This window comes from Fusarium sambucinum, chromosome III, assembly GCF_050947815.1.
Source record: "Fusarium sambucinum isolate potato_lamoka chromosome III, whole genome shotgun sequence".
Classification (NCBI taxonomy): Eukaryota; Fungi; Ascomycota; class Sordariomycetes; order Hypocreales; family Nectriaceae; genus Fusarium; species Fusarium sambucinum.
Genome location: NC_139292.1, coordinates 3936308 through 3956156, shown reverse-complemented (window position 1 = coordinate 3956156; position 19849 = coordinate 3936308). Strand labels below are relative to the sequence as shown.

Below are 19849 nucleotides of genomic sequence, written 5' to 3'. Positions count from 1 at the left end.
ATCCATGAGGCCTATCACAAAACAACTGTCAACAAAAAGGTAGTGGTCTTCTTTGGGACGTAAAATCGCAAGATCCCGTGACACAGAAAACTACATCCACCGGCAGGACTTCCTCTCCCATTGATCCAATACAGCCATCTTCAGTGATAAACATCCGACTTCCCGATCGGAGACAGGTTCATCATCGTGTTGGAAAAGAAGCAAATCCTGTTGAAGATCCTGAAGTGGGGAGAGATAGGAAGACTTCTTGTCGAGTCCATACTCGGGACCAAAAACTGAGCCTCCAGATGTCTGAGAGATGATGGATTGGGTCTCTGTCCCATCTATCACCCTTTAAGAGCCAGGAAAAGTCAGTTCCAAGATTCTCGAACCAATCCAGTTCCTGTTCTGGGCATTTTGGCCCTCCACCAAGCGACAGATATCTGTATCTTAGTAGGTATCCCGCCTGATCAAAGACCACGTCGAGGATCTCGAACGCCTCCTCAACGTCGTTGTCATAAAGAGACAATCAAGCGAGTACCAACCATGTCAGCTTTGTTATAGCAAGTCATTTCTCCTGTTATGATTAACTCTCATAAGTGACCACTGATAAACTAGACAAAAAGATAAGACACATCAAGACTGTGGCAAAAAAAGAGTCACAATGGCTTCATCATTCAGCCAAGGCAAAGAAGGCAACATGGTTTGACGGTAGTCAAGCCACTGTGGAAAAACGGTTCCATAGCGTGACGAATTGCTTCCAAACAAAGAAAAGCTCCGTAGCGCCAAGACGTTGGGAATAAAGTCAATTCGGCGATCGGGCAACGAAAGATTGATCTGATAAGATTACGGAATAGGAGGAATGCAAACCTGAGACGTGTGATTTCCGAGATTTGATGCATTCAAGGAATGTGTTTCCTGCATAGAGCTAGTAAGTGGTCTAGTGCTTTGTGGTTCACTTGATGCCGATATCGCCACGATGATGTTGAATTGATGGGAATAACTTTTGTCTCCGGGTCTAGTGTAAAGCTGAATCTAGTTTGGCTCAGCTCTCGTCCGAAGACGATATTCCCGTAACGTAAGATTTACTTTGTGGCCCTCTGTATCATCAAGGTATCAATGTTTACTTTCTACTGTAACCCTAAACCATGTTACAGTGGAGTGAGCTGACTTGTAGAATTTTCATCTGATCGAGACCCGACAATGTGGAATAATGACCCGATTGGAGAAGTACATCCGTGATGAGCTGAAGAACAAGACAAGCCAAGAGAACCGGCCTGTTATCAATCAGTTTGTCCTTTTCCCTTTTGCGGCTCAAGTCCGTGATATCCGATATCCGTGCGTCCGAACGTATCATAAAACTTTTAGATCCGATACTACGTAGCATCTTTTGCACATGAGTGGATGAGAGAGTTGTGTAACTGTCGACGGACAGCTCCGAGGATGTTGATCTTTGCTGCATATGGCATCTGAATTCTTGCATCGGCAAATCCGTTCCTGTGAGACTGAGACACTGAAGGATGAAGTAGAAGGCTAGGCAGCTGTCAATGAACCCTGTAGTATTCTCGGCGCTTGGTTTAGAGAGGGAATGATGGTCGGCTCACTTTTGACTAACGCCAAGAAGTTTGAATCCACTGTTGTTGATCCTAGGTTCGGAGGGTGATGTGACATGGAGTTACAACGCCGTTATACATGCTAACATGTGAAAAGGTATGTTCGATCAGTTACTGTTGAGCGTTGCAATATTATATTTCGAGTTCAACGTTAAAAACTAAACAATAACATGTAATCGAATTCTGGTATTATCTTATAATCTGTTGTACAGTCAGTCTATCTTCTCAACGTCGTCTTTTATGGCAACTTTTCATCCGCCACATCCATCATCAGGTAGTCCCCTAAATGCGCTAATTAAGTCCCTAGCGCTGTAGTGGTCTCATGATCCACCAAAAATTCTTGCCTTTTAGAGTTATCTAATCAATCTCACTATCTGATCCACTCGCCTTTTCTTCCACTTACCTTTTTAAAGGTCGCCATTCCCACACCATTTCTCGAAATGTGACCCTCTACTCTTTTCTCAGTCTCTATGAGATAGTATCCATCATGTCCCTCAAAGAAACAAACGAGGCCAGCCATGAGGCCAAAACGCCCGCCGAGGCCGTGCGCGACATCACGTCGCCTGGTGTTCAGCGCATCAAGGCCATGTCCGAGGTCATCACCATGACGGATCGCATCTTTATCTTTCTAGGTGTCTTCCTCATCTCTTATGCCTACGGTCTCGATGGTACAGTTCGCTACGCCTACCAGCCTTCGGCCCTGAACGAATTCAAGGAGCACTCACTGCAATCCTCCGTCAACACCCTCCGCGCCGTCATCGCTGCTGCTGCTCAGCCTACCGCTGGTAAAATTGCTGATGTTTTTGGCCGTGTCGAACTCATTTGCATCTCCGTCTTTTTCTACACCATCGGTACTGTTGTTGAGGCTGCCTCGCAGGATCTCGATACCTACTCTGCTGGTGCTGTTATTTACCAGATTGGTTATACCATGATTTTGCTGCTGGTCGAAGTAATTATTGGAGATATTACCTCGGTCAGATCTCGTCTGTTCTTCAGTTACATCCCTGCTATGCCCTTCATCATCAACACATGGGTTAGTGGCGATGTCACAGCTGCTGTGCTTGGTGCTACAACCTGGAGATGGGGAATCGGCATGTGGTGCATCATTTACCCCGTCTGCGCCCTTCCTCTCATCATCAGTCTCCTCGTCGTCGGCCGTCGCGCAAAGAAGCAGGGCCATCTTGTTGGTTACCGCTCGTCCTTCCAGCAACTCGGTCTCAAGAGCTTCACCGTCGAACTTTTCTGGCTTCTCGACATTATCGGAGTCATCCTGCTCATTGCCGTCTTCGCTCTACTTCTCGTCCCCTTGACCATCGCTGGTGGTTTCGAGAGCAAGTGGTCTGCCCCCCAAGTCGTTGCCCCTCTTGTTGTCGGCTTTGTCTGCATCCCCGTATTCGTTATCTGGGAACTCCGCGCTCCTCACCCGCTCGTGCCCTTCCACCATATGAAGGACCGCTCCGTCTGGGCTCCCATGGGTATCGCGTGCATGCTCAACTTTGCCTGGACAATGCAAGGCGACTACCTCTACACTGTCCTCCAAGTCTCCTTCAACTTCAGCATCAAGGCGTCCACCCGAGTTCAGTCCCTCTACTCATTCGCAAGTGTCATCACCGGCACGATTCTCGGCCTTATCGTGTACAAGGTGCGCCGCTTCAAGGTTTTCATCGTATCCGGCACATGTCTATTCCTTGTCGCCTTTGGTCTGCTCATCCGCTACCGAGGTGACCCCAGCGACTCGAACCAATCCGGTGTCATTGGCGCTCAGATCCTCCTCGGTATCGCGGGTGGAATGTTCCCCTACCCCGCCCAGGCCTCTCTCCAGGCCTACGTTACACACGAGCGACTTGCTGTCATGACAGGTCTGTACCTGGCCTTGTATCAAGTCGGTTCCGCCATGGGCAACGCTGTGTCGGGCGCCATCTGGACCCAGGTCCTGCCTGTCCGTTTGGCTTCCAGCTTCTCCAGCTTCGGAAACGAGACACTCGCTGTTTACACCTATTCGCAGCCTCTTTCCGCCATCATCGACTTCCCTGTCGGCTCCGACGAGCGCACTGCCATGATTGACGCGTACAAGCATGTGCAGAGGCTACTTACCATTACTGGTATCTGCCTGTGTATCCCTCTTATCGCCTTTTCTCTGTGCTTGCGTAACCCCAAACTCACTGATCAGCAGAACTTGGTTGAGGATGAGAGGCCTGGTGAGACCACCGAGCGCACCAGTGCTAGTGCTTGATTTAGGAAGAAATTGAATGTTTCGGATATTTAAAAGTTGTATATAATGATGTAATTGTAATTGGATAAGCCTGTGGCTATATTGTACATTTGGTTGGTCGCTGTGATTGTGGCTGTTGCTTATCATTGATGAATACGTTGAAGCAAACGTCGATCTCTATCGTCACCACGCCAATTTGAACTTTTCTACCAGCCAAGACCAGGCTCTGGTACATCTACGAAGATTACCGTTGATGCAACCCTCAATCGTCGCCAATCTATATTTAGACCCGTCTTCCCGCCTTTCAACCTGACCCCCAGACAATGCTCATCAGTGACATTCGACAAAGCAATTGTATAACAGCCACCGAATGATGATAAACTCAATGCTCATTAAGCATAATTTAAAGCGTGCAGTACAAACCTGCACCGCGAAAAACTCATCTTCCAATCAATCGTCTACTCGGCTATCAGGCCACTCACTCTCAAAGCCTCACTGCAAGGTACCGACACGGGACAACCAATATATCTGATATGATCTCACTCAGCCGTATTATTCCCAACTGCAGATCTCTTCGGAGCATTTGTCCCCTTTTGTCGGCTCAACTTACTGGTCGTCGCATGTATACCCTCTCACCAAAAAGCAACCATACCGTTCACACCAGCTCTGAGCCAATATAATCCCGCTTGCATCTGCATCCCTCGTATGAGGGAAAAACTCTCCGAAGATAACGTTTTTCTTTTGCTCTCTTAGCACAACATATTCTCTGTGACACGTGTTCATGCTTCAATTGCGATACGAGGACTCTCATCCATATGCAGGAACCAGCCTGCCAGCATAGTCTTTCGCATAAGAGTCAACTAAGGTGGAGATAAACACTCAGAGATTATTGACAATATTCACCACTGTGTGCAGCTGAAGAGTCGAAGGCCTCAATATGTATGCGTTAATGGGTTGTATTGCAGGGTGTTCCCCCTTGTCGTTGCATATACATATGTATAAGTGGCTTACGCCTTGGGAATGTTGGGAGCTGTCACTGCATATCGTAATATGAAGAGTCACTCTTCTTTTCCACACAACTCGAAAGGTAGTTGAGTAGAGAAAAAGAAAGTAGGTATATAACGATGACCATGGCCACTGCAGACTCGATTCATCAACCACGCCTTTCGAGTTAAAGGCATCCGTTCGTTACAGTCACTCGTTTCTGACACTCCTTCACCATGAAGAGTTCATTTGCCTTTGTCGTTGCCTTCCTGGCTGTTAATGTCCTCTCAATACCTAGTTTCCGCAGTGTCTTTGGTCTTGAGAAAAGACAAGCTGGACGATGCGGAACAGGTTTTGGAGGCGTATGCGCTGCTAACGAATGCTGTTCTAGCGCTGGGTAAGTCGTCCTCCTTCATCCCCCGTTATGAGTTTGCATGATCTGATGATGATCAAGTTGGTGTGGAACTGGGTACCTTTACTGCTCCGCTCCGTCGTGTCAAATAGACTATGGCCCTGGCTGTGATGCGAATGTGAGACCTACCGGTCCTGATACTACCAATGTTGCGAGGCCAAAGGTTGGAAGTATTCCGTACGGACAGGCGATCTATCGGTGTAATCGAAACGGTGATATTGCTTTGACGTACGATGATGGTCCGTATACTTATACCGAGGATCTACTTGACCTACTCCAAGTAAGTCCCCAATCCACGCATCACACCCATTCACGAGTATTGTCTGACAGCCACAGCGCTACAATGTCAAAGCAACATTTTACATCACAGGTCGCAATCTCGGCAAAGGCGCTATCAATGATCCCGCAACCCCATGGCCTGGCCTGATCCGCCGCATGGCTCGTGACGGTCACCAGATCGCCAGTCACACATGGTCTCACCAGCGGCTTACCACTCTATCACGCTCCAAGTTCTGGAACCAGATGATCTTCAATGAGATCGCCTTTGCAAATATCCTGGGTTACTTCCCAACGTATATGCGTCCCCCGTACTCAGCCAGCAACGCTACCACAGATGCGTGGCTGGGTGAGCTGGGATATCACGTTACTTACTTTAACTTGGACACTGAGGGTTATCTGCACGACAGCCCAAACACCATTGATACCTCGAAGCAGATCTGGGACACTACCGTAGAGGGAAAGTCCCCTGCGAGCAACAAGTGGCTTCACATCGAACACGATCCCGTGTACCAGAGCGTGTACAACCTCACGGAGTACATGCTCAAATCTCTTGTTCGTAACAACTTCCGCGGCGTAACAGTCGGCGAGTGCCTTCAAGATCCCAAAGAAAACTGGTACCGGCAAGTCAGCCCCTCGTCTGCCTCGTCCACTACTACAGCGGCCACGAGCTCTGCGACGTTCCCGCTGACTACGAACGGACGCTGCGGTTCTCGACACGGCGGGGCAACATGCAGAGGAGAGTTCAACGGCGAGACGTGCTGTTCACAGAACGGGTGGTGCGGGAGTACGGATGCGCACTGCGGGAGAGGATGTCAACCCGTTTTCGGGACGTGCAGTGGGGTTTCGGAGCCGGCGGGACCGGAGCCGACTGCAACGAACCCGGGGCGATGCGGTCCTAGTTTTGGAGGGAAGAGGTGTGATCAGTGGGATCCGTGTTGCTCAAGAGCTGGATGGTGTGGAACTTCAAGTGATTACTGTGGAACTGGATGCCAAAGTGCATTCGGAACATGCAATTAAGTTGCTCACCTACTGTCACTGGTATAACTTGGTTATGGTAGTATCGGCATTGACTATGACGAGAAGGATTGGAATTGTCTCCATCAAAGGATCAAACTTTACTTGGCGATAATAAAGGGTTAAGCTGCGGGAATAATGGCTTGCCAGAGTTTAGGTAATTGGTGGAGGCAACAGGCTAGGGGTTTCAGTAGGCGGGTTTAATTGTAGGTCTGCCTGAACGTCTTAGTCGGGCGATTACCATGGACCAAAGGTAATTTAATTTCAGGGGGCAACCTAATAAAATCTAAACAAGCAGTAATGGCCAATTAATCGAATTATTTAATTCTAGCGAGAGAGCTTGTTTACATTAACGAATTTCCCATGATAAGCGACGATAAGTATGTTTCCCCCTCTCAAACATGTTGGTTTGTTGTTTGTTTGTCTGTATATCCCATTAGAGACGAGATCGTCGATGTAAAAACCTCAGCTGTAAGCGCCAAGGCTTAGCCCCAAGATTCAGCCAGTGCTATCGGCAGTTCATGACATGTTCCAAGACACCCTCCAAAGTATCGATCAGCACAATAACAAGAAACCTCGCATTCCGATACCCCAGTAATTGTAGGGCTGATGCGCATTGGTCAACTGTAACTGTGACTCAATGTGATGGAAGCGACTTCAGTGGTGAAAAAGCAACGAAAACCCCCCTGAACTGCTTCAGGTTCCACTTGATATATGACATATGGCCAAGGAAAAGCGCCGCCAGCGGTGAGGCTAAAGCGATGGATCATGGAAGTGAGCTGTCTCCTGCAGCCTGCCTGGGCTGCCTAGACTAAGAGACTTGGAGAGAGGCTAGAACTATAGTCTTATTTTACCCCGGAACATACTAAACTATTAAAGACCATCTTCTCCCATCCCCTTTTCTTTCGTCTCCCCCATCTTTACCTCAACTCAGTAATAATCAGTCTTCACTCGTTAGACACTACAAACCGTCAAAATGCAGTCCATCGTTATCGCCTCTCTCCTGGCCACCGCCGTCTCGGCCAACGTCAACTTCATGGCCAACCCCATCATGAAGCGTGGTGCTCTCGAGGCTCGCCAGACCGGCCTCCCTTCCCTCGGTGACATCAGCGAGGAGTGCCAGTCTGCCGTTCTCGACATCGCCCAAAGCGTCCCTACTCCCGCCCCTGAGATCGTCTCTGATCTCCTCGAGAACCCCCAGACCGACCCCTGCAGCTTCAGCACCCCCGCCTCTCTCTCCAGCGAGTACGGTGCCTACAGCTCCTCCATCATTGCCTGGTACGCCAAGAACCAGGACGACATCATGTCCGCTGTCAAGGAGTGCCCCGAGCTTGCTGAGCTCGCCAGCCTTGTCCCCGTCTGCGAGGCCTCTGCTACTGCCGTCCCCTCCTCCCTCGTCGCCTCTGCCACCACCGCTGTTGTTCCTCCCGTCGTTTCTTCTGCCGACGAGACTGCCCAGACTCCCGTCGCTACTCCCACCTCTGGCGAGTCCACCCCCGTTGAGACCAACGGTGCTGTCGCTCGTGAGGGTGGCCTCCTCTACGTCGCTGCCGCCGCTGTTGCCGGTGTTGTTGCTGCCCTCTAAATTTGAGATGGTAACAGATGGACTGTTGGATAAGGCATTTAAGATTAATAGTTTTTAATACAAACACATCTCTTTCGTGCCAAATTTGAACATTTATAATGCCTGATCCAACATTAGTGATGTTTGTTAACCGTTTAAGCATAACGCCACAAAATGGTTAGTTCAGCCATGTCTCGTATAAATTGACCGATGGCAGCCACAGCGCTTACCATTGTCTACTCATTCTGAATTGGGCCGATGGTCAACATCTCATGTGTAGGTAATCAAGGAACAAGGCATCACCAGTGCAAAATATCAATCTCGAGCAGTCAAGCTCTTTCTTCCAAACAAGTACTGGTAAAGGAAGGAAGACGAGCATTAGCAACCAAATCGATAAATTGTCATCTTTTTCAACTGATGGAAACAGCTATTAAACTAAATGCTCCTCTTCCTCAGTTTCTCCCTACACGACACCGATCACAGACTCATATTCATCACATGAAACACGTTTTCAAGACCAAGAATCTACCAAACATGAGACAGTAACATAACTACAGCATCAAACCCACTAACGAGTGTATCAAACTCCAAACACGCCAAAACAAAGTAGGCTTCTTATCTACATTCATTCTCATCCGCATCCTCTAGTTTCTCCCAGACTATTCTGTTCTGTGCTGTGCTTCTCATGGCTGACCAGTGTTTCCTACGTCTCCGCCTCCCAGCTACATGGCTCTTTTGACTGGCAAAAAGACTGGCGTCCTGCCTGAGTGAGTCGAGCCAGTTCAGACTCGAGCCCGCTCGCTGTCTAACTTCTGCCTTCCGTCATTGGCAAGATTTATCGATTATCCGTCAAGCTACCAACAAAGGACGGGTCCTTGACACTGCCGCCAGCATCTCCAAGTCCAGCAATCGGTCGGTTGTAGCTGAATCCTTGGAATTGATTCTGCATCGTCTGTGACAGCATGGGGCCGTCGACGTAAGAATCTTGGGGCGCTTCAGATGTAAATTCGGGGTCAAAGTTGGTTGTGTCCAGAGCGTCGGCCTATTCATGTCAGTGAGATTCAGCTCAAGATGGAAAACGGAATACATACCACACTAGGCTTGAATGTGGGCTCGTACTTGCGCTGAAGCAACTTCCTCCAGTCAATAGCATGGAAGAAGGGGTGCGCCTTGATTTCAGCTGAGCCATTAGCTCCCAATCGCTCTTCGGGATTGCGGTTAAGGAGCTTAGTGAGGAGATCCTTGGCAGCTGGGGGGACCACATCCGAGAAGTGAAGAGGCTCTGATAGAATCTTGCGGTACATCTCGTTAGTGTTCTCATCATAAAAGGGTGGCAGACCCGTCAGCATCTCGTAGAGCAAAACGCCAAGAGTCCACCAATCGACTGTCTTGTTGTAACCTTGACCCATCAACAACTCAGGCGCCAGATACTCGGGGGTACCACAGAAAGTGTTGGTTCGGTCCTCATCCTTCATGTCAAGCTTGCAAAGACCAAAATCGCACAGAGCAATGTGACCTTGGTAATCAAGGAGAATGTTCTCGGGCTTGAGATCTCGGTAGATCACACTGAAGCCGTGTAGACATTCCAGAGCACAGAGAAGTTCGGCGGTGTAGAAACGGGATCGGTTGACGTCGAATCGATGCTCCTTTTGCAAGTGGTGGAACAGCTCACCTCCGTTGACAAAGGCGAGGACAAAGTAGAGCTTCTCTGGTGACTGGAAACTGAACTTGAGCGGCACAATGAAGGGGTTGTTGATCTGCGCCAGCACAGACCGTTCGGCTAGTGTGTGGGCGACTTCGGATCGCGAGATGATATGTGCCTTGCGAATTGTCTTGAGGGCATAGATTCGGTTCGTGTCCTTCTTGCGCACCTGCATGACCTTGCCGAAACTGCCCTTACCGACAAGCTTGAGAAGCTCAAAATCCTCAATCTTGAGCTTGCCTGCTCGGGTCTCGACGTAGTCGACGCCAACCTTGATCTTTCCTGTTCCGTACTGCACGTCAACCCATTCAGCACCCTGGTGGCCGTGGCGCGCTGCAAATTCGGCAGCCGCCTTCTCGCGGTCCTTCTTACTGGCCTTGGGGTCCTCCACGAACTGCTGTCTCTCTTCGAATCGGGGGTTGATGCGTACGACACCCAAAAAGATATCCTGGCTTCGACCGGATCCGGGTGGTGCGTTCGGGTTGCGCATGTACAGGTGGATGACGAGTTCTGTCACTCTTGAAACATCGAACTTGTATTGCGTGTTTCCACCAGCCCAAAGGGGGTTCTCGGGGTTTCCATCGACCGAGTTGACAAAGACCTGAACCTTGTCGAAATCGAGGAGGGCGTACGGCATGTACTTGCCAGAAATTCTACCGTGGTTGGTCGGGATACCGTTAAAGCCACCAGCGGACGATTGTGGCCTTCCGTTGGAAAATCCAGCAGCACGTTGTGAAGAGCCGGGTCGAACGGAGCCGGAAATAGCGCTTCCAGAGGACATTGATCCTTGGTGTGATGAAGCAAATGCACTTCGGTGCTGTTCGGGGAGGGAAAATCCTTGACCTTCATGGAGGGTAACGACGAGAATACCAGGCTTGGGCGGCTTGACTACGGGAGACTGCGTCATGGCCTCAGAGGCGGCTATACCCGTCAGTCGTTGACTTTTGTCCCAGTTTGATATACTCACCTATAGCACTTTCGGTCGTGGGTGTGACGGCACCGCTGGCTTGGGCCTCCTTCTCTTTGTCGGTGATGGTTGAGGTAGACGGTGATCGAGAAAAGGGACTCAAGGATTGACCCAGATGGGTTTCCTTTAACTCTGATGAGCGTTAGCTGTTGCGACTGGAAGCTGGAGGTGTCAGATAGATATTGGATGTAAACATACTCTTGGTAAGCTTCCAAGACATGGCTGCGACTGTTGACGAGGTGTTTGCAGAAGAAAAGGTGCTATCGACAAAGTCGATGACTTGTGAGCAGAGAGACAAAGTCTGCACTCGCTGACAAACTCCTGATCAAGCAAAAAGGCAGATGGTAAGAATACGGTAGAGGATTCAAGTGGATGATTTGTAACCCCGCATATAAACGTGGAGAGAGCGTAGACCGGCCGCTTTGTGTCGAAAGTTTGCAGGTCGAAAGGAAGGCGAAAGGAAGATTGCGCGCCAACGATCTGGAAAAGAGTGAGATCGAAGGGAAGATGGAGAGAAGAGTTTTGTTGTCGAGGCAAGTCAGGTATGAGGAGGCGAAGCAACAAGAGCCCGAGACGAGACGAGCCGAGCCCAGATATGGCACCTAGTGGACGTGAACGGGGGGGGGATGGAAAGAAGTCCAGGGGAGCCGTCCGTGGCGGTGGACCTTTTGAGATAGCTTCAGGGGATATGCACTGTGACTAGAGTTTGTGCAGCGCTGTTTGAGTGCTGTAAACACAGTGTCTCAGTCTGCGACACAGGAGCTTCAGACTGTGGGGAATGGCTGGTCTGGGCTGTGCTGTCAGGTTGAGGTAAAGCCACTATGGGCTCTAGCTTTGTTGATCTTAAAGCGAGGATCCAGTCAAATATTCATAAGCATAAGGGGTAAATGAGATGGGACTTTAGTCCATGTAGCAGGACATGCGCTCAAGATCTCGAGTTTGCCCAATCCAAAGCCCAATTGAGGGTGCACTGTAGGTATTGTACATTAGATCGTTCAACTTGTACAGCCACACCTGATGATGTAAAAGACGACGCGTGTCGAACAACCCTGCTTGGCTGAATAGGAATTGCAGGATAAATTGCCGGACTGGAATATCTGAGAATAGAACACTTCTTAACTGTGCATGATTGTCGAGATCGGTAAGGTCCACCTCGAAACTTTTGTTTTAGATGTCACGTCCTTGGGACCAAAGTGTCAAGTACATACAAGCAACATAGATCACAGTCTCGACTACGCCAATGGCAACACGTCTGCAATAGAGTACGAACCAACATAATCTACAAAGAATAAAACATAGTAAATCACGTAAAACGACTTCAATTGAGACGTCCAGTTCTTTACCTACCAATTTGATGATTGAGTTACCCTATAACCCCTTTTCTGGAGCATCCCTGCGATAAGAAGGGATAAGGAGGTAGAGGCCTGAAGTATCAGGCCAAAAACATATGGCATTGGATGGGATGGCCAGCCTGGCAAGAGCCGCAGGACACATTTTGGGGAGCTCAAAATTGAAGAGCTCAAGCTACATTGTCAATCCAAAAATCGAATCACGATTGATGATTAGCGTTTGAATATTTGGCTCTGTTTTCACTCTTGTTACTTTCAGTATTACTTCTCTTTGTGACCACTGTCGTCCCGCATGGTAGACTCCTCCAGGGATTCTTGCCGTTGACCCCACTACCTTACTATCACCGCCCTCGCTGGACAGCTTGCAACTTCAACTCTGCGCAACGCGACAGCGACGACATAAGACAAGATGAAGTTAGACGTCAAGGTCAGTTTGGATATGATTCTGGGTGCGCCTTGTTGATAGCAAGATTATGTTATGCTGTCTCGAGCGCAGCAACCAAATGCCTATAGCTTCACAGCTTCAACCTTGCGATCTGATCTGAGCTGACACGTTTCGCAATACAGCGCCAGCTCTATGCTCGCAGTGAGCGAGTCAAGGGCATTGACTTTCATCCTCACGAGCCATGGATTCTCACAACCCTCTACAGCGGTATGTTCTTCGATTGCAGAGGCCTCGCAACTGGCTAACAGTATAGGCCACGTCTACATCTGGTCCCACGAAACCCAACAGATTGTCAAGACCTTTGAGCTCACAGATGTCCCTGTCCGCGCCGGTCGATTCATCGCCAGGAAAAACTGGATTGTCTGCGGTTCAGATGACTTCCAACTACGAGTCTACAACTACAATACCTCCGAGAAGATCACCTCTTTCGAGGCGCACCCCGATTACATTCGAGCGATTGCCGTCCATCCAACACAGCCATTTGTGTTGACTGCCTCCGATGACATGACCATCAAGCTTTGGGATTGGGAGAAGGGATGGAAGTGCGTGCAGGTTTTTGAGGGCCACGGCCACTATGTCATGGGATTGGCCATCAACCCCAAGGACACAAACACCTTTGCGTCAGCCTGTCTCGACCGAACCGTCAAGATCTGGAGTCTTGGATCCTCCACCCCCAACTTCACCCTCGAGGCCCACGAGACCAAGGGTGTCAACCACGTCGACTACTACCCTCACTCCGACAAGCCCTACCTCCTCACTACTTCCGACGACCGAACCGTCAAGATTTGGGATTACACCACAAAGTCCTTGATCGCTACCCTTGAAGGCCACACTAACAATGTCTCGTTCGCTTGTTACCACCCCGAATTGCCCGTCATCATTTCCGGTTCCGAGGACGGTACGATAAGGATATGGCACGCCAACACCTACCGATTCGAGCAATCTCTCAACTACAGTCTGGAGCGAGCTTGGTGTGTCTCTTATCAAAAGGGCAAGCAGGGCGTTGCTGTTGGTTTCGACGATGGTGCTGTCGTTGTCAAGCTTGGTCGCGAGGAGCCAGCTGTATCGATGGACACATCTGGCAAGCTCATCTGGGCTCGTCACAACGAGGTTGTCTCTTCTATCATTAAGGGAGGAGGTGCGTACCCATATCCATTTGTCGAATCATGCTAACAATTGTAGATGCCTCTATTAAGGATAACGAGCCTATCTCACTCCCCACCAAGGATCTCGGCACCTGCGAAGTTTACCCCCAAACGCTGATTCACTCTCCTAACGGTCGATTCGTCGCTGTCTGCGGTGATGGAGAATACATCATCTATACCGCCCTTGCCTGGCGTAACAAGGCTTTCGGCTCAGCGCTCGACTTTGTCTGGGCTTCCAAGGATAACAGCAACGACTTTGCCATTCGAGAGTCAGCTATGAGCGTCAAGCTCTTCAAGAACTTTGTCGAGAAGAGCGGTGGTCTTGATGTCGGTTTCCAGGCCGAGAGACTCCACGGTGGTGTTCTTCTCGGAGTTACTGGCCAGGGCGGCGTCTCCTTCTTTGACTGGGCTACCGGTGGTCTTGTTCGAAGAATTGAGGTTGAGCCTAAGCAGGTTTACTGGTCCGACAGCGGAGAGCTAGTTACAATTGCTTGCGAGGATACCTTTTACGTGCTACGATTCTCTCGCGAGAACTATGCCGAGGCTGTTCAGTCTGGACAAGTCGAGGAAGATGGCGTTGAGGCTGCCTTTGAGGTTATCACTGATATTAGCGAATCGTATGTCTACCCCTCAAAACCTTTATTTGAACCTGCTGACCAGACAGTGTACGAACTGGAGAGTGGATTGGCGACTGTTTCATCTACACCAACAGCACTAACCGACTTAACTACCTTGTTGGCGACCAGACCTACACCATCTCTCACTTCGACAAGGCCCAGTACATCCTGGGTTACATCCAGCGTGACTCCCGAATCTACCTCGCCGACAAGGATGTCAACGTCACCTCTTTCGGTCTTTCCCTCCCCGTGCTCGAGTACCAGACTCTTGTTCTCCGAGAGGATATGGAGACAGCTGCCGAGTTGCTACCAACCATCCCCGAAGACCAGCTCAACAAGATTGCTCGATTCCTGGAAGGTCAGGGCCACAAGGAGCTTGCATTGGAGGTTGCAACAGATCCCGAGCACAAGTTTGACCTTGCTTTATCGTTGAATGAGCTTGCTATTGCTCTGGAACTTGCTCGCGAGGCTGATGCTGACCACAAGTGGAAGACTGTTGGTGACGCTGCGCTATCAGCTTGGGACGTCGCCCTTGCTGCTGAGTGCTTTACCCACGCTAAGGATCACGGATCCCTGCTGCTTCTGCACTCATCAACAGGCGACCGAGATGGTCTGTCTGCTCTGGCTGCCCAGGCACAAGAGGCTGGCGCCCACAACGTTGCCTTTTCATGCCAATGGCTCCTTGGCAATATTGAGGCTTGCACACAAATTCTTACCAATACCGGTAGACTCGCGGAAGCCGTCCTCTTCAGCCAAACTTACCAGCCCAGCTTGACTGTGCCACTAGTAAACCAGTGGAAGGAGGGTCTGGAGAAGAACAAGAAGGCTCGAGTAGCCAAGCTCATCGGTGTGCCTGGTGAGGACGATGAGCTCTTCCCCGAGTGGGACGAGTGGCTCAAGCTTGAGAAGGAGGGTGGCGCTGCTACAGAAACCGTTAATAGACAGAAGGAGGAGTCTGAACCCGAGGCCGAGGCCGAGGATGACGAGTCTGAGGAGGACGACGAGTAGATGCAGTTGCAGTAGCTATCAGATATGTTGTGCGTGTGTTTTAAACAGAGCAATGGTGCTTAGATGGCTGGTGTAGAAAAGGTTTGGTCATTTTTCGTCAGGGTTGCCATGGCATCAATGAGTATAATGAAAAGAAATTGACATTTACTTGTTATTTATGTTGAAGTATTAAGGCTGTGATGCTGTCTGGTCACCCATGTTGACCAGCATGAGACGGTGGTTAGAGTGAGGCTCAGTGATTATGTTCTCATGTCATGAAGTATGAATCTCAACTAGCTTGGCACACAGGTTTCCGGAGAGATTGCCGTGATTACTTTAGATAGGTATGTATTGCCTGTCCTGGATTGCAGAACTGATGCATCATGAGGCATTTTTTGGCTTGTGATTTGAGAAATAAATACACTTAGTTTCTCATTAAACTCGCGTTTGTTACCTAGGTAGTTTTGAATGCCTCTTTGGGGGTGGAGAGATTACCGAAGACATGGATATTGGGGGATCAGTCACTACGGTGTGTCAACACAGTAAATAAACTACTGTAGTGGATCATTATGGATAATGGCTGTTTCCGTTGTAGGAGTACAGTTTACTCTGCATTCCATTTCATTTACACATCACCCTACAATAACAAGAGAGAATTTGGCTGATAGACCTCTTGGGTGGTGAGACCGGAGGTGATGCGGGACAACTGCGGCGAGTGCCCGGCTTAACCGGAACTTGGGCATGATGACGCAGGGTTGTTGATTATGGAGACATGACGAAAGTCTGTAAAAAGTTCAGTCAGCCAACCTTGATGATTAGAAAGATACTATACGTATCAGTTAGTAGAAGTAAAAATTTGATAGTAGAATGAAGCTCAATCATGGCAGTAGGTAACATTGCTAGGTGGGGCTGCCGATTAGCGTAGTAACTACTGCACAGCTATAGCTCTATGTTTTGGTGAGAAGCATGGTGTAGAGGAATGTTGTCATTGGAGGGGTTAAAATGCTGGGCGAGTTTGAGCGCCGGAGACTTTAACTTGAGGACAATTGATTAAGAACAATTAATTGAATATTAATTAACTATCACAACAGAAACTTTAACAATCACTTAGAAATGAATATTATTCCATATTGATACCCATCTTTATATCATATCATGACAACATCAAACGGTTGACTTGAAGCTTCCATTTGGTGGGATGATGCCCCCACCCCGCCCATGCTTTTGCTCTTTCCCCCTCCACTCATGGAACAGCTTAGGTATGAGGACCTGATCTGAAGCAAAATACAAGACAACATCATTTCCCCTCTTCTTCTTAAACCCTCCTTTCCTCTCTTTCCCTTCTATATTCCCTATCCTCATCCAAATATCGATAAAATGGCTCCCGCAAACACTCTCCCCGCCTGGTCTGACCTCCAGTCGCACCGCGACAGCGTTGGCAAGTCCTTCGTCCTCAAGGAAGCCTTTGCTTCTGACCCTCAGCGCTTCGACCGATTCACCCGCACCTTTACCTCTGGTGGTGTCAGCTCCGAGATCCTCTTCGACTTTTCCAAGAACTTCCTCACCGATGAGACCCTCGACCTCCTCGTCAAGCTCGCTGAGCAGGCTGGCGTTGAGAAGAAGCGCGATGCCATGTTTGCTGGCGAGAAGATTAACTTCACCGAGGACCGTGCCGTCTATCACACTGCCCTGCGAAACGTTGGTGGTTGGGACATGAAGGTTGAGGGTGTTGATGTCATGAACACACAGGGCGGCGTCAACGATGTCCTCCAGCACATGAAGGAGTTTTCTGAGCAGGTTCGCAGCGGAGAGTGGAAGGGATACACTGGCAAGAAGCTCACCACCATTGTCAACATCGGTATTGGTGGCTCTGACCTGTATGTTGCTATACCGTATGCTATAGACCAAGCTAACATTGCATAGTGGCCCTGTCATGGTCACTGAGGCTCTCAAGCACTACGGTGCTGACGACATGAAGCTTCACTTCGTCTCCAACATTGACGGTACACACATCGCCGAAGCTCTCAAGGACTCTGACCCTGAGACCACTCTCTTCCTCATTGCCTCCAAGACCTTTACTACTGCCGAGACCACCACCAACGCCAACACAGCCAAGACATGGTTCCTCGAGAAGACCGACAACAAGGGCGAGATTGCCAAGCACTTTGTGGCTCTCTCTACCAACGAGGAGGAGGTGACCAAGTTTGGCATTGACAGCAAGAACATGTTTGGCTTTGAGAGCTGGGTCGGCGGCCGTTACTCCGTCTGGAGCGCCATTGGTCTGAGCATTGCTCTTTACGTTGGCTTTGACAACTTCCACAAGTTCCTCAGCGGTGCTCACGCCATGGACAAGCACTTCCGCGAGACTCCCCTCAGGGACAACATTCCTATTCTTGGTGGTCTCCTGAGCGTTTGGTACTCTGACTTTTTCCAGGCCCAGACTCACCTTGTTGCTCCGTAAGTTTGTATGCTCAGTAAGGATGCGCAGACATTAATAGTTATCAGTTTTGACCAGTACCTCCACCGATTCCCGGCCTACCTCCAACAGCTCTCCATGGAGTCTAACGGCAAGACTATCACCTCTGATGGATCTTCCGCCAAGTACACCACTGGTAAGTTATTGCATGTTGACTAAGGACCAAGCTAATATGTCAGGTCCCATCCTTTTCGGAGAGCCTTGCACCAACGCTCAGCACTCCTTCTTCCAGCTTGTTCACCAGGGTACCAAGCTGATCCCTACCGACTTCATCCTCGCTGCCAAATCCCACAACCCCGTCAGCGACAACCTTCACCAGAAGATGCTTGCCTCCAACTACTTTGCCCAAGCTGAGGCTCTCATGGTTGGAAAGACTGATGAGCAGGTTCGCGCTGAGGGCGCTCCTGAGGAGCTTGTCCCTCACAAGCGATTCTTGGGTAACCGACCTACAACCTCTATTCTCGTTGGTGGTGCCATTGGCCCTGCCGAGTTGGGTGCTCTGATCGTCTACTACGAGCACCTCACTTTCACTGAGGGTGCTATCTGGGACATCAACAGCTTCGACCAGTGGGGTGTTGAGCTGGGCAAGGTCCTGGCCAAGAAGATCCTCAAGGAACTTGACGAGGCGGGCAACGGCGAGGGTCACGATGCTTCTACTGGCGGTCTCATTGGCGCCTTCAAGAAGTATGGTCAGAACTAAAAGGAGTATGAGTGATGATAATGGATAGCGAGTGGCGCGATGATGGGTAATAATTAAAATAGCATAAACAAGTTTGGTTAAATTTGGTGTTCTGGACCGTCGAAGAGTGATCTAGACTCCGTGGAATGAAGTGTGTATGCACAAGTATTTACTTGTAGAGGAGTTTGTGAGTTCTGTCTTCGGATATTGGCCGCGGTGAGTAAGCCAATAGATCATCTCGTAATCTCCAGATATGTAATTGAAGTTGCATCAAACACTTCCCGATGAACCGAATGCAGACCTGTTGCGCGATTTCTCATTGAACGGATCTCATTAATCGCAACACCTTGATGCAGAGCTTTACGATAACAGACAAACTTTGATGACACGTAAGAACATTTACATCGAGGCTTTTCATTGGGAAGTACGTTAATTAGTTTGTTTCACGAGTGCGTATGCTGGGAACTTGAATTGCCTTTTACCATGGTGGAAACTGAACTACGTCTTACCTTTAGGGTAGTGCCAACAAGGAAGCATGAATTGGATTCTTAAATGTAATGTTTCACAGAGAGGGGAAAACACTGTAGTCATACCTGTGCAGGCTTACAGAGAGAATGTTGACTGCACTCTTACATGTGCTTGGCACTGTCGATGGTATTTCCGTTTTGGGAGTGATACAGAACGGTTGGTGGTGAGACCAAGGCCGAGATTGAGTACAGAAGGTGGAGTTGTTTTGGTTTGCGGGGGAATATGGGGAAGAAGGAGGGGGAGGTGATTGAGGTGATTGTGATATGAAGACATGGAAAGAAACGGTCATTGTGGCATGTTTTTAGTTATATCGCGCAGCACAGAGTGATACTGCAGAGTGGTATTTGAGAGATGGGGTACATGGTGAAGCGGTGGTGGCTTTGGCGGGGGAGAAGATGTGTATATACAACCCCAGATTTTGATCAAGAGGATGAGGTGGGGAAAGGGGGAATCATTATGTGAATCGGAGTAGATTGATCAATAATGGATTCAATTGAGACAAAATGGGCTGTCGAGGTTAATAAGAGTGTTGGTTGATTTGAGTGAGAAGAGATATCATGATTTGGGGAAGGGAAATAACTCGGCTCATGTCGGAATCACGATGATTGTTTACCTAAATACTCTTTTGGTTCAAAAGAATGACGATCACTTAGCTTTTGCTTTGACATTGATCGTCATGAGCAACGTCGAGACTCATCTGCAGTGGTGCACTTGTTATGCAAAGTTACCGTCTGAATAAGCCCCAGCAAGCCGTATTTCGTCAGTCTTTTCTGCAGTACTCGTACACTTTTGCAAGTTCAACTTGGTGACTAGCAAAACAGAAAACTCCACTCACACCAATCCGTCCAATGCGATGCGACACTAAGAGGAGTTTTTGTTTGCATTGCGCTTAGACAA

General features: G+C 49.2%; 6 protein-coding genes across 6 annotated transcripts; 5 read left to right on the top strand and 1 right to left on the bottom strand.

The window, feature by feature from the left end:
* Positions 1-2079: 2079 nt before the first annotated feature.
* FSST1_011484 (major facilitator superfamily domain-containing protein) lies at positions 2080-3825 on the top strand (the record flags this gene model as incomplete). The annotated part of the gene is made up of 1 exon (XM_083234622.1): positions 2080-3825. One exon carries the CDS (start codon positions 2080-2082, stop codon positions 3823-3825), a length of 1746 nt encoding a protein of 581 aa, XP_083081180.1.
* Positions 3826-5024: 1199 nt separating this feature from the next.
* Positions 5025-6496, top strand: FSST1_011483 (uncharacterized protein; the record flags this gene model as incomplete). The annotated part of the gene is made up of 3 exons (XM_083234621.1): positions 5025-5185; positions 5243-5480; positions 5531-6496. 3 exons carry the CDS (start codon positions 5025-5027, stop codon positions 6494-6496), a joined length of 1365 nt encoding a protein of 454 aa, XP_083081179.1.
* A 973-nt stretch (positions 6497-7469) lies between these two features.
* FSST1_011482 (uncharacterized protein) lies at positions 7470-8078 on the top strand (the record flags this gene model as incomplete). Its single annotated transcript, XM_083234619.1, has 1 exon — positions 7470-8078. The coding sequence occupies one exon, from the start codon at positions 7470-7472 to the stop codon at positions 8076-8078; it is 609 nt and encodes a 202-aa protein (XP_083081178.1).
* Positions 8079-8892: 814 nt separating this feature from the next.
* Positions 8893-10946, bottom strand: FSST1_011481 (kinase-like domain-containing protein; the record flags this gene model as incomplete). Its single annotated transcript, XM_083234618.1, has 4 exons — positions 8893-9099; positions 9149-10680; positions 10727-10858; positions 10925-10946. 4 exons carry the CDS (start codon positions 10944-10946, stop codon positions 8893-8895), a joined length of 1893 nt encoding a protein of 630 aa, XP_083081177.1.
* A 1538-nt stretch (positions 10947-12484) lies between these two features.
* On the top strand, positions 12485-15290 carry FSST1_011480 (coatomer subunit beta'; the record flags this gene model as incomplete). Its single annotated transcript, XM_083234617.1, has 5 exons — positions 12485-12502; positions 12643-12727; positions 12774-13658; positions 13703-14282; positions 14330-15290. 5 exons carry the CDS (start codon positions 12485-12487, stop codon positions 15288-15290), a joined length of 2529 nt encoding a protein of 842 aa, XP_083081176.1.
* Positions 15291-16646: 1356 nt separating this feature from the next.
* Positions 16647-18445, top strand: FSST1_011479 (glucose-6-phosphate isomerase; the record flags this gene model as incomplete). Its single annotated transcript, XM_083234616.1, has 4 exons — positions 16647-17146; positions 17193-17726; positions 17775-17881; positions 17925-18445. The coding sequence occupies 4 exons, from the start codon at positions 16647-16649 to the stop codon at positions 18443-18445; spliced, it is 1662 nt and encodes a 553-aa protein (XP_083081175.1).
* Positions 18446-19849: the final 1404 nt, after the last annotated feature.